The following is a 16,121-nucleotide window of genomic DNA, read 5'->3' as shown; positions in this document are numbered from 1 at the left end:
AAAAAAAAAAAAAAAAGATTAAAAATTTTACTTAGTAAATAGCCCCTAAAGACTGGTTATTATTATTTGTAACTTGGTTCCGAATTTAAATTTGTTCAATGAAATGTTAAAAAAAATTTAATTAATTTTGAAATGTAAATACAGTGAGTATTTAAGCTAAACATTTTAACCCTACATTCTTAATATTCAACAAATTTGAGATTTAACTGAATTTTTTATTTCAATTGTTGTTAAATAAAAGCATTAAGAGATGAATTAAAGTCTTTTAGAATGAAAAATCTGAAATTTTTTACAATAACTAAACATAAGATATTTTGCTGCATTTAAAAAATTAAAAGCCCCTCACTTCAAACTTTTTTGAAATCTTGGATCGAAATATCATTGAGTTATCTCATAGAACAACTTAAGAATGCTGAAAATTTTAAAAATAATTAATAGAAGTAATAATAAAAAAAAGTAATAAAGTATCTACTAAAAAAAAAAAATTTGCAAAAATTTTATGCAATTGGTGGAGGTCCCTCAAGTAAAAATATTAAGCTTAATTTTCTCAATTAATTCTTAAATTAAAAGGGTGATGGAAATTTTGAGATGAAGAAGCTACAGAATTCTTGACTGCTCTGAGGACCCACACAAAAATATGTAATTAGTGAATAATCCCCAAGTCAAGTTCAAAGATTATGGTACTGATCTATAAATAGAAAAATCTGGCGAAGACCATTAACTTGCCAGTGACAAAGGCGATGGCACATCACCAACAATGAAATTAACAAGATAACTAAAAAAGTTCATTGCTATCATGGAAAAAAATTTGACAATGTTTAGTAAAATGAAGCCTGAAACTGAGAATCTCTAGCAAAATGCAGCAAAGTTGGACATAAGAGGGCAAAAATCCTTCCCACTAAATCCAGTTCAATATGCCGAATCGCAAGTACTTTATCAAACATGTAAAACGATTGGTGTTTTCAGACGCTACGAACTGAATTGTTTGTGAAAACATCAAGTAGAACACTGCTTTTTAGCATAGCTCGTGGCGATAATCAACATGGTAAAGAAAAAATAACTCATTTTGGAAAAGGGAAAATTAAGCTTTTTTTAAAAACACCCAATGAAAAATGCACCTTCAAGAGCTTTTAAAAAATGAAAATCAAATATAAGGACTTTTTATAAAACCCTACACACCCTGTGTATTAAAAAAAAAAAAACTAAAAATAAACATTACATTATATATATTTTAAAATAAATCAGGGTTGGGCTTTTGACGTCAAAAAGTGGTTTTTGACATGACAAGGGTATAATACTGGTTTAAACCGTCAAAAACTGAAGTTTGCCAAGAAAATATATAAACTTCAAAACTACCAACAGTTGCCATGCATTATATTGAAATTTAATTATACTATAGGTAATCAGCAGGTTTTAAAATATTTTTTAATTAAAATTAAGGTAAAATAACAGATTTAAAATCTCAGAAATTTATATTCTATTGCATGTGCAGAAAAATTTTGCACAAAAAATTTTAAAATATTTATATTTTGAAAAAAAAAATTTTTTTTTTTGATATTTAAGAAAATTAAAAGTTTATTACTATGCATTTTTGACATATAAGGAACATATAACTAATATTTATAAGGAACTTACAAGTTATGTAGTATAAATACAAACTTGATACAAGTGTATAAAAAAAAAATTTTAATGTTATACCGAATATCTTTATTATCCAGTATGTTAATTTGACAAGTATGTTGAAAGCAGTTCACTAATCTCCCTCCCCCCAGTTTACTTTAGAAGAGCTAAAAATAGACAAAAATTCCCTGATTGTGAATGTTGCATGTGCCCAACCTGTTTAAAAGATTTTTCTTTATTTGATGTCTAATGTACAAAACTGCTAATGTTTATCTTTAAAAATGTCTAATTTTTAGTATAATCTATACTATACACTAAATTTGGTTATAAATAAATTTCTTAATAATATCACTGCAGATTTTCAATAACACATGAAAATGAATACATAATATTACAAAAGATGTGAGTTTTCAAAAGTACAAGATTTTGGTTACTATCCAAAATATAAGTGTTTCTTCAAAATTTTAAATTTATTTTTTCTAGAACATATTTAGGAACACTATCCTTTAGAAAAAATATATAAATTTCATGTATTAATTAAATTTCACATATGAATATAGGTTTTAGACATTTTTGACGTTACGGTTTAAGCCATGGTTTAAACCATCAAAAACTGTCACATGTCAAAAACCTGCCAACCCTTAAATAAATACATTCTCTTGTAAAAAGTGAGCATTTTGTTTTTTTCTATAAATAGGGATAGATCATTTAGACCAATAATTTGAATACTTTATCATCAAGAAAACTTAAAAGGTCAACCGAAAGCTATTTTTTTACCTTAAAATGAAGTTAACAGATGCTCAATGTCATCCCCGTGGCAGAAACACGGCGACACAGCGACATTGTCGCAGAAAGCGACTGAGTTCTTGCAGAAAGATTTTTTTTATTTGGGAAATAAAAATTTTTTGTTTGCCACAAACAAAAGTTCTCAAAAAAAATTCTGCAGAAACAGAAGCTGTTTTTCCAAAAAAAAAAAAAAACATTTTCTTCAGAAACAAAAAATTTCTGCAGAAGCAATAATGGTTCTGCAAATTTTTTTTCTTACAGAATTGTTTTAAATATTTTTTTTTCTAGCATACCGGGGAAGGAGAAAGCGCTCGTAATTCTCCGTTAATCTCCAACACAAACAGTTACTTGATAAAAAGGGGAGAATTTTTTTCCCCTTTATTAAGCTATTTTTGGAAATTTGCCAACTTCGACCTCTATAGCTGGCGCAGTAATTTGCTTTGTGTTTTTTTTATGAGAACAGAGCATTTTATATTTTTTGCACTTATGTGGAAAATTTCATGTGCAAAAAGATTCTTTTTTTAAAAAAATCATGTCTAGCGAAAAGGTTATTTGTTGCAATTGTGAAGCCACAATCATTAAAACAAATTTGAAAAACGGATTTTTCAAGGCGGCATTCCGGAGAAGAAATAAGATGGAAGTCGACAACATCTAGCAATGTCAGAGATTTTTTTTCTGGAAAGCGACAGGAAAAGAAGCTTCCCACGCTACTAATATTGAAAAAAAAAAAACGTTCTAGATTTGAATCAAGTATTCTTACTAGTAGCGATATCGATAGTAAGGATGAGACAGCATTTCCAACAAATCAAGAAATTTTAGAAGCAGTCAAAGGTAAAAAATAACTATATATATATATATATATATATATATATACACTTTAAAGATAAAATGCCTATATCCTTTGAATTAAATCGTCGATTTAAAAAAAAAAAACGCAATCTAACGATAAATGAAATAAAGCCTGAAAGATATCTCACTATCTACGATTTTTTAGCATGCGAATGATGCGAGCATGCGAGATTGGTGAAAAATATTTACTGGTCACTTTCAAACAGGTTTCCATACGCATGCGAAAAAAATCGCATCCAATGAGTATGGCTCTAATACCGATGTTTCAGTACTGATAAAGACTATTTCGTTTCGAGATGTTGAATAGACTTGAGCATATTGAGTCGGAAACTGCTTCTGCATACTTCGTGTGGAATCAGTGCTATATATTTACACAATACAGTGCGAAATCACAAGCGCTGTGTATTTTTTTCGTTCTGAACTTAATCTGATCACTAAAAAAGTTTTATTTACCTCCTTTTTTTTTAAAAAAAATCTTTCAATAAGTCAGTACAATATTAATCGAATCTAATTAATTAGATAAAGTTAATTAGATGTAGAAAAAATTGAAACATACATTGCTTTAATTTTTTTGCTTTTAGAATTCGGTTATAGTCAATACTATTTTATTATTTTGATTACTCCACTTCAATATTAATTTTTTCACCTGATTTGTTTCTGTACCTGATATAACTACTATAATGAAACATTAAATCATACTGTTTTAAACTGATACTTCAAATTCAGATATCTTGTTTTATAAATTGTATCTTTTTGTCCATTCTTAGCTATTTCTATAAGTTCTATCTTATTACAGGTTCTGGGTAATCTTTATTTATGCTCTAGTAAGCATTTTTGTCTGCAGATCTATACATTTATAACTTTTCGTTATTATCGAAGATTATGCAAATTTATACTTAAACAATTTAAACTTATTAAGAAATGTAAACTTATATTATGAAATTAAGAAAAAAAATCTACACAGTTTTATTCTATGCATGTAGACTTATTTTACAAACACGAATTTCATCTATTATTATAAATTCATTACACATACATTTATAACGATAAAAATATCTTGCAGAAAGATATTGGTTCTAATTAGGTTTGTCGCAGAAAGTCAGAAAAAATTCTGCCACAGGGAATGTCATAATGTCTCTAAATTTGCTTGACCACCACAAACTTTGTTTATTATTTATAATTAGTTCAATAAAGAAATAAAATTGAAAGAGTTAAGAATTACACAGCACTACGGGACAGTAACTGTTAAACTGGTTATGTCTGATGTGCATTGAAAGAAGTTTTAATAATTGACTTTAATTTGACAAAATAATTCCTACCATTTGAATTTTTTTTTGTTATAAATTATCACACTTTAAAATGCTTTATTTTATGTGCATTCAGTTTACGGGGTAATAAAATTTTTTTAAGTTTGTTAAAATTATTGCATACCTTGAAAATGTTTTATTTTATGCATGTGAAGTTTTTTAGTTCGATTTTAAACAGTATCACATGTTAAAGGGGCCCAAAACAATTCTGTGCCCGGTGGCCCTGCTCGCTATTAAGACGGCCCTGGACATAAAAATACTTGTTAAAAATGATAATATCCAACAAGTAATGAGTCACTTACGATCTTGCTAACGTGTATAGTTGAAAATTAATAAAGAAAATTGTCCATAATTTTTGACAATTTCCTACTAATCTTTATGATAAAATTCAAACCTCTTTTTGCCGTGCTGGAAGCCCTGGGCGACAAATTAAAGCTGTGCTGTTACAAATAATTGCTGTGTCTTCGACAAAAACACAGTCAGGTTGAGTTTCATCCGGCGGCAATTCAATAACATCAACACCTATATCTCTCAGAACCTTACAAAGTTGATCATGCTGTTTCCTTGCTTCGGATAAATTCACATCCCCACTCAAGTCAGTGGCATTTGTTTTAAAACAATTAGGGATGCGGCAAACAATCGCATGAGTACAACGTCCAGACGCCATAGTACAATACAGCCACCACCTAAAAATTCAATTTAGAACTAATTGCATTGTATTTGTTTGTTGACTATCTAAAGATGATGATGATGATGACAGACGGGCATTTTTGGAGCTCTTTGCTTAATGGCGTTTATAGCTCGCTTATTGTACAGTAAAAGGACTTCCATTAGTGAGCTTGCCACCCAATTGACTGTAAGCAAAGCTCCTGACGTCACGTGCCCGTGCCCCATATTAGCAAAAAAAAAATGGAATCGATTCTATTTTTAAAACGAACTTGATGAATCAATTCATAGAAAGGAGTTGATTAAAATATCGATTCTTTCGTTTTTCGCACATCACTAGTTCACTTTTTCTTCCGTCCGTTAGCTTTCATCTGTTATGTATTCATCAGTGAAGGAGTGTTGCTTTTAAATCAAGTTTACTGATTTGTTTTGATTTATCTGATATTTCGTTTCTTGAATTCGACATATTTTCAGATGTGATATGCAATCATTTTCTATAATCATCAAAAGGCCGTTTTAATTTACATTTGCTTAATAAAACGCCCCCAAAATGGTCGATCGTTTAGTAAACAGTGAAGCAAATGCTCGCAGAATCGCTGCTGTTGAAAATTGTTTTGGGACCTCTGGTCAACCATTGGCCATACAGGGGCGTGCATTAGTAGGTGAAGGTGTTCTTACTAAAATGTGCCGTAAGAAAGCTAAGCCACGGCAATTTTTCTTGTTTAACGATATTCTTGTTTATGGTAACATCGTAATGGACAAAAAGAAGTATAATAAGCAGCATATCATCCCTTTAGAGGAAGTTAAATTAGAAAATCTCGAAGACGATGGAATTTTAAAGAATGGATGGCTGATTCGAACCCCAACTAAGTCATTTGCTGTATATGCAGCTACCGCTACTGAGAAAACAGAATGGATGAATCACATAAACAAATGTGTTGATAATCTACTGAAAAAGACTGGTAAAAAACCATCTTTAGAACACGCCGCTGTGTGGATACCAGATGCTGAAGCCTCCATTTGTATGCATTGTCGAAAAACTCAATTTACTGTTCTTAATCGCAGGCATCATTGCCGTAAATGTGGCGCTGTTGTATGCAATCCATGTTCCAGCAAGAAATTCTTGCTTCCTGCTCAGTCGTCCAAACCGCTTAGAGTATGCCTTAGCTGTTTTAACACTTTAAGTAAAGCTCGTTTAAATGTCGGTGATGTGCCTTGCAAACAACCTGAAAAATCACTCAATCAAGATTCTTCTGGGGAAGATGATTCCGAAGATGAGATTGATGTCCCTGGTAAGATTACTGATGGAATGGAAAATTTAAGTATCGATGAGAAGCCTACATTTTATGGGGATGTACCAGATTCATCCAATAATGATCAGGGATGCAGTCCTGCTGTCGATACTATTTGTGATTCCGCTAATGATATTGTTTCCGCTGATGATACTACTGCAAGTTCCGCTATGGAGACCCAAGCAGATACTTAGATATCTTATTTGAATAATTTATTGTTACTCTAATTTAAATACCATATGTGCCTTGAGATTTATTATAAATTGAGTTTATAACAGTATTTTCATGAATTTATCACAGACGGACAAATAATAATGTTTTTATTATGATATAGTATAGTTTTTTGTGCTGTGAATTTAATGAACATATTTTAATGCTTGATTTAAATACTTACATTGATGCTGACCACTACTTGATGATCTTCTGAAAAAGACTGGTAAAAAATCATCTTTAGACTCAATTCCTCAAATAACAATCCCTGCTGTCTATACTATTTGTAATTTTGCTAGTGATATATTGTTTCTGTTGATAATAGTTCTGCTATGGATACCCCATCAGTTTAAATTATTGATACTCTAATTCAGTGATTCTCAACCTTTTTTTTTGTTGTTGTTGCAGCACATTTTTAACAGTTTCGAAATTTGATGACACACAAAGAAAAAAATAGTTTAAAAGTTATTTACTTAGCTATAATACGCTGTGTGAAATAATAATTGATAGTAATTTTTAATGTGAAGTAAAGTGTACTTCAAAAACAGCTACATTTACTAGGGGATTAATTATAATTTAATAATAATACTTTTACTGAGAAATTTGAGCTCAATGTTTTTTAATAATTTCATTTATATTTGGTTGTAAAAATGACAATGCTACTCTCATATTGTCTTCTAGATTGAACAGTCTCTTATCTTTTTTTTTGTTGATTAATATGATCAGAATATACACAAATAGGATTTAGAAAATTGTAATAATATTTTTAAAGCATTTTTGGCTATCATGGATAATCGCATCTAATGTCAATTCAAAATGAATCAATTGATTCTTCAGAATATTTTAAAATTAAATCTCGATTTTTAGAAAGCGAAATTAGTTCTTCCTCTTCATTCAAATACAGAAGTATTTGTTATCACAAATGGATTACGAACCCAATTTTGTTTTGTTTTTTGTCGCAAATTATTAATTGCTGGCTTGTTTTTTTTTTTTGCAAGTTATCCTTTGTTAATTTGTTTTTATAACTATTAATTGCATAGCTTGTTTTAATCATTAGCTTTTATTTCTCTTTGTAAGTTAATATTTAGCTTTCTTTTGTTGGTTAATAATTTTGTTCACTCCGTTAAAATGTATAAAAAGTTGATATATGTATAAATATATATATATGTATACAGTAAGACCTCGATAATCTCAGCTAATCGGAAATCTCGATTAATAGAAACCATGTATAAAAACCTTCTGTGCTTGCGAATTTAACTACTTTTAAAGTAACAAACAATAGAACGTTTTTTAAATGATAAAACTAAACATATATGAACTTATGTTTCACAGCTAAAAAGATTTAAAAAGGAAATCAACTCTAGTAGTAAATTTTAAAAATTGAATTTTTTTTAACTGCACTTAGTTACATATCGAAAGACGCATTTTCAAAAATAACACAAATCTCAAGAAAATATTGTATTTTTAAAATTTACATGATTAAACTTACAAGTCACATGACCACTGTTAACAAAGCATTCATGGATGTTGTCTTCTCATGGTGTAATATTTCATGGAAGTTGAGTGCTTTTGTGGGGAGTAAGTGCCTGTAACACGGACAACGAACTAATATGTGTATAATTTCTTCCAAGCTCATTTTAGAGAGGAGAAGAAAAAAATTTAGACTTCGTTATTGCCTCGGTTAATCGAGGTTCTACTGTATTTATAGATGTACATATATATATGTCACGGCGAAAGACCAAAATTGGTGGTTGTTGACTTTCACCGGACGTCGTTGAAAGATGGAATATTTAATTACATTCTTGTACGTTTGGACCCTCACCGGTGTATGTCGACAATCACAGATATGCTTTGGTGAATGTCCGAAATATTTATTACATTCCATTTGATATGAGTTTATTCGTGGATATAATTAAATTTATTCGATGTTTTAACCCTACACTGATGTTTTTTTAAGGTTAAGTGCCACTGCCCGGTATACCCTACACTGACGTTTTTTTAAGGTCAAGTGCCATTGCCCGGTATACATTTGCCCGATACTCCAAACACTGATGTTTCTTCTAATCTATCGTCAGTAAGTATTAAAATATAGAATAAATATGAATACAGTGAAACCTCTGTTAAGCGGACTTTCTTGGCAACGAAAAAATTGTCCGTTTATGAGAGTTGTCTGTTTTGGGGAAGGGTACTCTAAGGACGAAGTTTAACACCGCAAATTGTTTTTAGAATATTTTGAAAGATATAGGAAATAATTAAATAATCTTCAATAACTATCTACAGAGATAGTTATTTAAATTTTAAAAAAAATAATTTTTCGATAAAGAATATATAAAAAATTTAGATATAAATACATACTTCTAAATATAGCTACAAATAAATGAATATAATTTTCCTATTAGCACAGATATTCAAGTTAGGCACATGATACTGAAGTGGGGCTTTTAGTTCTCAGTCGGTTTCAATTATTAGGTTTACATCCCTTAACACTTACCTATCACTTGATAGGAAACGTGGTTAATACCTCTTTGAAAGTAAACCTCCCACGATTCATAGAAAAAAAAAGCAATGCCTGCCTGTAAATTATGAGGACCTATGGAGCTGATTTCGTCACAGTTGATCATCTATCAAGTGTCTGAATAAATGCTTCATTTATATGAACACCTCAAAGATTATACTTCTGTTCTCTTATTTTTTTTTTTCTCTTTCTTTAACATCAGCTGTGTTAAATACGGTCTTCAAATTGATAAGAAAAAGAAAGAAATTTTCAATGGGGAAGAAGCAGTGAAAGCATTTAAAGTGTCATTTTGACTTGAGGGGTCTCATAACCTGTGTTGTCCTGAGGAAAGGATCAAAAGATGCCAATGTCCGAATTATTTCACTAGAGCAGTATCATGGACTCCTTTTTTCTTTGCAAAGATAAGGCGAGGGGACAGGAGAAAGGTGGATTCTTTAGTAGTGAAATGGCTTAACAGTATTTTTAGTTATGCATAAGCAAAAAATTCACTTCCTTTAAAAATAGTGAAAAGTTGGAAAAAAAAATTTTAGATTTAAAGCAGAAATATTTTTTTTCCAATTCAGAAAAAGTAGTGTCCGGTTTGAAGAGATAGAAAAAAACTTTTCTGGTCAAAAATGACTGTCCGGTTACGGGAGTGTCCGCATTGAGGAGAATGTACATAACTGTTTATTCATAGAAGATTCCCGGGGAATTAAAAATATGTCCGTATTGAGAGGCATCCGTTTTGCAGGAGTGTCCATAACAGGAGATTTCACTGTATATCAAATAAATGTAATAATATTAACGAATAAATTAATATAAAATTGGATATAACAATTATTTCGGACATTCACCAAACCGACTGTGATTGTTGACATTCACCGGTGAGAGTCAGAAATAAGGGTATTAAGCAAATATTTCGGGCATATACCAAGCGACTACGTGAATGTTGACATTCACCGTTGAGTGTCAGCATTCTCCAGATTTCAGTGTTTCACCGTAACATATATATATTATATAGATATACTTTTCTTTAATTTAAACTTCACTTCTTAATAAAAAAATTACTGTATCATTTCTAAAATTTGGCGGCACACAAAAGTGCCATGGCACAGTGGTTGAGAATCACTGCTCTTATTAAATACCATATGTGCCTTACATTGAGATTTATTAGCAATTTTAAGTTAAGTTTTATAACAGTTTTTTCATAAACTTATCACAGGAGGACAGTATTCTAATAATATTTTTTTATTGATACAGTTTAGTTTGTCGTGCTATAATTTAATGAACAGATGCTTGATTTAAATACTTGCATTAATGCTGACTACTTGTTCTTTCAATTGTGTAATTTTTTTAATTAAAAGAATTTTGATATATTTGTTTTCAGATGAGATTTGTATTAAATATCATACAAAGGGATGCCACTCCACAGGAAGAACCTGGAAAATATAGGGAATTTGAAAATCACCTAAAAACAAAAGGAATTTTGTTTCTTATTTTCGTCTTAAAATGGTGACAACTCAAAGGGTAATCTATGGGATTTTTAAGCACATTCAGCTGTTTCTTTTTTCTCTCTAAGTTTTTCCAGTAATTAAAACTGTAGTTAGCTTAATATAGTTCACGCAAGAGCACAGTGTATAATATGTACGTGGAATTTTTTTTCCAGATTTGAGTGGCAAACCTGTATTTGGCTGAATACTTCTGTACAAAATTTGTTACATGTTCACGTCTATTTATTTTTTGTTGCTGATTTGCGGATGCTTGTTTTGACCGGGGCTGCGCAGTATGTCAGACAACTTGAAAGAGGTTTGGGGGAAATACAGGCAGCCCTGGGAAAAATTTTTGGTCTAATAAAAAAATAACAATTCTATAGAAGTTTTAATTCTTTATATCATACCAATTTATTGTCTAAAGCAAAAAGGAATGTTTTCCGTTATGTGAAATAAAACAGACGTACTTTAAGTCAATTTGAATTCCCTAAGTTTAGGAGTGGGATCGTAAATTTTAGCATTATATACAGGGTAAAAAATCAAAATGAATATAGGGATTACACTCAGCTATAACTATTAAATGAAAAATAGTTTATCGATAAGGTTAACATAGAATTTCAAAATTTCTTTACGTAAGGCATCGTGAAGCGAAATCCTGTCATTAGTGAAAATGCTAAGTCCCGTGCATCCGCGTGTTAGAATTTAACAATTGTCATTTTGTTAGCACAGTGTGAAGATTTCGTTAGCGTTACAATCAGTTTTAATCAAATTGTTAAAATCAAAAAATTTAAGATCTCAAAGAGCGCATTTGTATTGCGTTCTCGTGGTTGACTGCACAAATGCTTCAAAATGTATGGTGTGAAATAGAATACCGCCTAGATGCTGTCTGTGTGACCAAGGGAAGTGACATAGATAATACATTTCTTCTACATTTTGTGTACATTTTATAGATGAATTCTTTTTCATTAAATAGTTATAGCCGTTTTGTAATCACTGAATTCTTTTTGAATTGCCTTGTATTACTATGATTTCAATAATTGACGTGTGTTTTGATTTCTGTTATTTAGTATGTAAACTAGTATGCTAGCATATTCAAGATTAGTGCAAGACTAAACTGATTTTTTTTATTTGTTAAGGGAAAAATTGGTTTCAGAAAGGTTTAACAATATACAAATTTTACTTCCTAAAAATAATATTAAAAATTATTATAACTGAAAAAAAAAACATTTGTATTTTGGGTGCTGGGGATATCTGGCCTAAAGTATCTGAACTTTTTGCACTGTCTTCCATCACAGTCAATTTGGGTGGCTATATAGTCTAATTTGTTCTACGAAATCAGAGTTTTTGAACACCCATTTTGTCAAACCATGTCTGTGGAAGAGTGCAGCAAAATGCTCCACAGGAACTAACAGGCCAAAACAGAACCCCCGCATCTTTATGCTTCGATAACATTTAGATAATGGCATCGCTAGTTTTAATTCCAACGATGTTGCACTAGGATTTAAAGTAATTAAAAGTGGTGTTGTGCCTTTGTTTTTTTTTACCTCTAAACTAGTTTATGTGTCGCTTAAAGACACAACCGAATAGTTATGTGTCTTGATGCTTAAAGACATAACTATTTGATTTATATAACAGTTAATGGATAGTGTTTTCAATATAAATGTAAGCAACAGCAATCTCTAGCTCTTGAAATGTTCCGGTAGAGAGTATACAGATGTATTGTTAAAAATGGTGACATAGTTGCTAGATTTAGAGAGAACTCTCTTTTTGGTAGTTCTGATTTGCCCTCTTTTTACTTGTTTATTACTGTTCTTGTTGCGAGCCATATACCATCATATTTTAGTGTTAGCATATTGTTCAAGCAGCAACATTAAGTTGATTTTACAAATTGGTATATTCGAAGCTGGAATATTGTTAACAAGGTAAGAAGTGTTTTATAACGATTCTTACATCTTGAAATGACAGGCCTTCAAATGACGATTTATGTACATATAAGCAGAAGTGCAGAATATTCTTAGACCCTAATATTCCCTATGAACAAAGTTCTTTTTATCAAAATTTCCTCAAATTTTTAGCTTTTTTTTTTAGTACAATAACTTTTTGAAAATATTTTTGTAACAAAAAGTTTATAGAAGAAAAAGATTTATTTCATTTTACACAATTTTTAATTAATAAATGAGCATATGTGTAATAAAATATAAATCAAACTATTTTGAAATAGTAATAATTTATAAAATTAAATTTAATGTCCCACTTATTAACTATAAGAATTCAAACTAATAAATACACACATTGGGGCTGTCTCATTAGCAGGCAGGGCCCCAGGGCAAAAAATGTTTTGGACTCCTTAAATATGTCATACTGTTTAAAATTTAACTAAAAAATTTCACATGCATAAAATAATGCCTTTTCAAGATATGCAATAATTTTTGTCACCCCCAAGAACTCAATGCTCATAATTTTAAAGCAAAATTGAGATGCTATCCAGTTGCAATTCTCAAATAATAAAATAATTTTCAAAACCAAGAAGCTAATTGAATTTAAAAAAAAAAACATAAGGGTGTAGCAAATAAGAAAATTCAAAATTATTTTGTCACTTAAAAGTCAGTTATTAAAACAACTTTCAGTGGACATACCCCATTTAAAAATTGCTGTCCTGTAGTGCTCTATGATTCTTTCAATTATTACTTTATTAAACTAATTATAAAAGCTAAATGGAATTGGTGGTGGTTAAACATATTTAGAGAAATCAGTTGCGTATGCATAGACTTCATTTAAACGTAGAAAAATAGATTTCAATTGATTTTTTAATTTTTCCTTGTAATAAACTATTCAAATTATTGGAGTTATGTACGATAATCAATCACTATAGAAAAACACACTTTTTACACAAGATTATATTTATTTTTAAAAAAATATAGAATGCAATGTCTTTGCTCTTTTTTTTTTTTAAATACAATTTATGAAAAGTAAGATTCACAAGGGCCCCCTGAGTGCTTGGGGTATGCCTAAAGACGGTACTAATGCATATGTATATATTGTATTTGTATATAATTGGTCAGGATAGCTGTCAAAGGTTTTTACTGTAAATTATATGTTTTTCTTATTTCATCGTGTCTCAAGAACTTTCTAAGTAAATTGAAAATTATTTGCACGCAATTATGAAATTTACTTGTCCAAAGATAATCATGGGTGATTGTACTCTGGGTTTTTCAAATCATACCTCAAGGTATAGAAAGGCCATAGATTCGCGGACTTCTCCCAATCAAAACTTATAATTCGATGAAATTTTCACCGCAATCTAAAATTCAAAGAAAGAATTAAATTCTACAATTTTAATTTTGAAACCTTCGCTGAATCGCTTTAACGCGACGTTTTCACTATTTCGTAATTTACATTTTTTTATTTTAGATTTTAGGAATTTCCTCATTTTAAACATTCGAAACTTCACCGGAATCTGCTAATATTGCGATTCATATTCACATGATTTTAATATTAAACATAGATTTTCGTATTTACCTAATTTAAAAGTTACTCATTGGGAATCTTATTCATAGAATTTAAAAATCGTTCATCGCGATTCATATTCATGTGATTTAAAAATCCAATTTCGCAATTTGTATTTACTCGATTCAAAAATCCAATATTGCTCATATGTATATACGATATGTATACCTATACAATATGTTTTATAGATGCAATATGTATTTCCGCTTTCTTAAAATCGAATATCGCGATTCATATTCATACGATTTTTATATCCAATATAGCAATTCTTGTAAGAACTAGGTTTTTCTTAAATATGAATAGTATATAAATTGATATTGAGCTTTTGCACATAAAATTTTCAGGGTTTTGTGTCACAATCACCCTTGGATAATTCTGTATGAAAAAAAAATTTCGAATTTGTTATTTTGTTTAATAATATTCTAAAAAATTTTGACTAGTAAACAGGATCGCCACCTCACAAAATGAGACATTCAGGGAAACAAATTGTCTTTCAGCAAACAGTTTTTTCTGCCATAAAGAAAAATTATATCAATGTGAATTTTTTTTCAGCAAATCTTTTATTCGATCACAGTAATTACGAAAGATAAGTCACAGAACAAATTAGAATTATATTATAAGTCTAGATAATATAAACAACAAAAGCTTAAAATAATATAGATTCGCTGCTGTTCTTTGCCAGATCGCGTAATATCTCGTGACAGTCAATAAAGCAGATTAAGTGGTTGCTTGATGCATATTATCATCCTATTATTTTTGCTGAAAATATGTTTTCTCAGGACAATAAGACTGCGGTGGGGCTCTACTCCCTGGATATATATTTATATGTTACGCTTTGACAGCTTAAACATTGTAGATTCGTAGTGTGGCTGCTGTTAATTGAAAAAGATACAGGAACATGGAGAAATAATACAATTTTATTACAGTAAGGGCCGGAGCCCCAAAAATGAGAACATTACATGCTGGTGGATAAATAGAGAAGAGCCAATTGACCTTGAAACAAGGGTTTTTATATCTTTCTGTACAATATATTTAAATATTAATAGGTCTTAGTAACGTGAGACTGATCAATTTCCCAAGCTACTAAAGACACAATATCACATTTTCTGAGATAATTAGATCAATATTATTACTTTTGTGGGAAAGGTTATTGCGCATTAGATACAATTCTTTTAACATTACGCACACACACTGTATAATATAACAACATAGCACTATATCTCCCCTTAATCAATATTAAGGGGAAATTCTTTTAACATTACATAATATTCCCCCCTCTGAAGAAAGGTCTGATCAACATGCTACCCTATTGGTCAGGGCTTCCCCACTCACGCGATTTCAAATTAAAATTAATTAAATTTGGTATATTGTCCGATGTTGTACATTTATAAATAAAGTATTACAACAATAACATTTTCATAAACGTCACTATTAAGATCACTATTTCTGCATAACTTCGAATAATAATAATGAATAACTTTACAATAATGATAATGTACTTATTTCCTTTTCCTGTTGAAAAGAATAAAAAAATATCAAAACAAATCCGAAATATCTAGAATAAAAATATATCAAACCAAAATTTCACAATTTGTGAAAAGTTCTTCTTTTGAAGTAAACTGGATCCATTGCTCAGGCCTGTAGTTTTTTAAACATATTATATTATTCGTCCATGGAAGAAGAAAAGAGAATGTTTGTGTTTTTTGTCATCATTGTTTCATTCTTGAAACAATTATTATTTATAAAGTTATTTAAATTCACTTATCATTTAAATAGTTTTTACTTATTATTCCATTAATAATTATGTATTTTCACAAATATTGTGTAGAATTAGTCACGAAGAATGAAATACACTTAAAAAAATCCTTTCTAAGAAGAAATACAAGTAATCTAATTTAAA

The 16,121-nt window shown here is 29.9% G+C and overlaps 2 protein-coding genes across 3 annotated transcripts in view; one reads left to right on the top strand and one right to left on the bottom strand.

Moving 5' to 3' along the window:
• Positions 1-5,410, bottom strand: part of LOC107438024 (N(G),N(G)-dimethylarginine dimethylaminohydrolase 1) — a 59,698-nt gene extending 54,288 nt beyond the window's left edge. For both annotated transcript variants that reach the window (XM_087154680.1, XM_071187527.2), the window contains exon 1: positions 4,957-5,410. In XM_087154680.1, the coding sequence (XP_087010806.1) occupies positions 4,957-5,229 (273 nt within the window). In that variant the 5' untranslated portion in view covers positions 5,230-5,410. The remainder of the gene's footprint in view (positions 1-4,956) is intronic.
• Positions 5,411-5,778: 368 nt separating this feature from the next.
• LOC107438023 (pleckstrin homology domain-containing family F member 2) lies at positions 5,779-11,099 on the top strand. The gene has a single exon (XM_016050179.5). It carries the CDS (start codon positions 5,779-5,781, stop codon positions 6,712-6,714), a length of 936 nt encoding a protein of 311 aa, XP_015905665.1. The 3' UTR covers positions 6,715-11,099.
• Positions 11,100-16,121: the final 5,022 nt, after the last annotated feature.

This window comes from Parasteatoda tepidariorum, chromosome 11 (assembly GCF_982258835.1).
Source record: "Parasteatoda tepidariorum strain Cologne lab strain chromosome 11, Ptep-v5.0, whole genome shotgun sequence".
Classification (NCBI taxonomy): Eukaryota; Metazoa; Arthropoda; class Arachnida; order Araneae; family Theridiidae; genus Parasteatoda; species Parasteatoda tepidariorum.
This window is presented reverse-complemented; position numbering and strand designations above follow the sequence as displayed.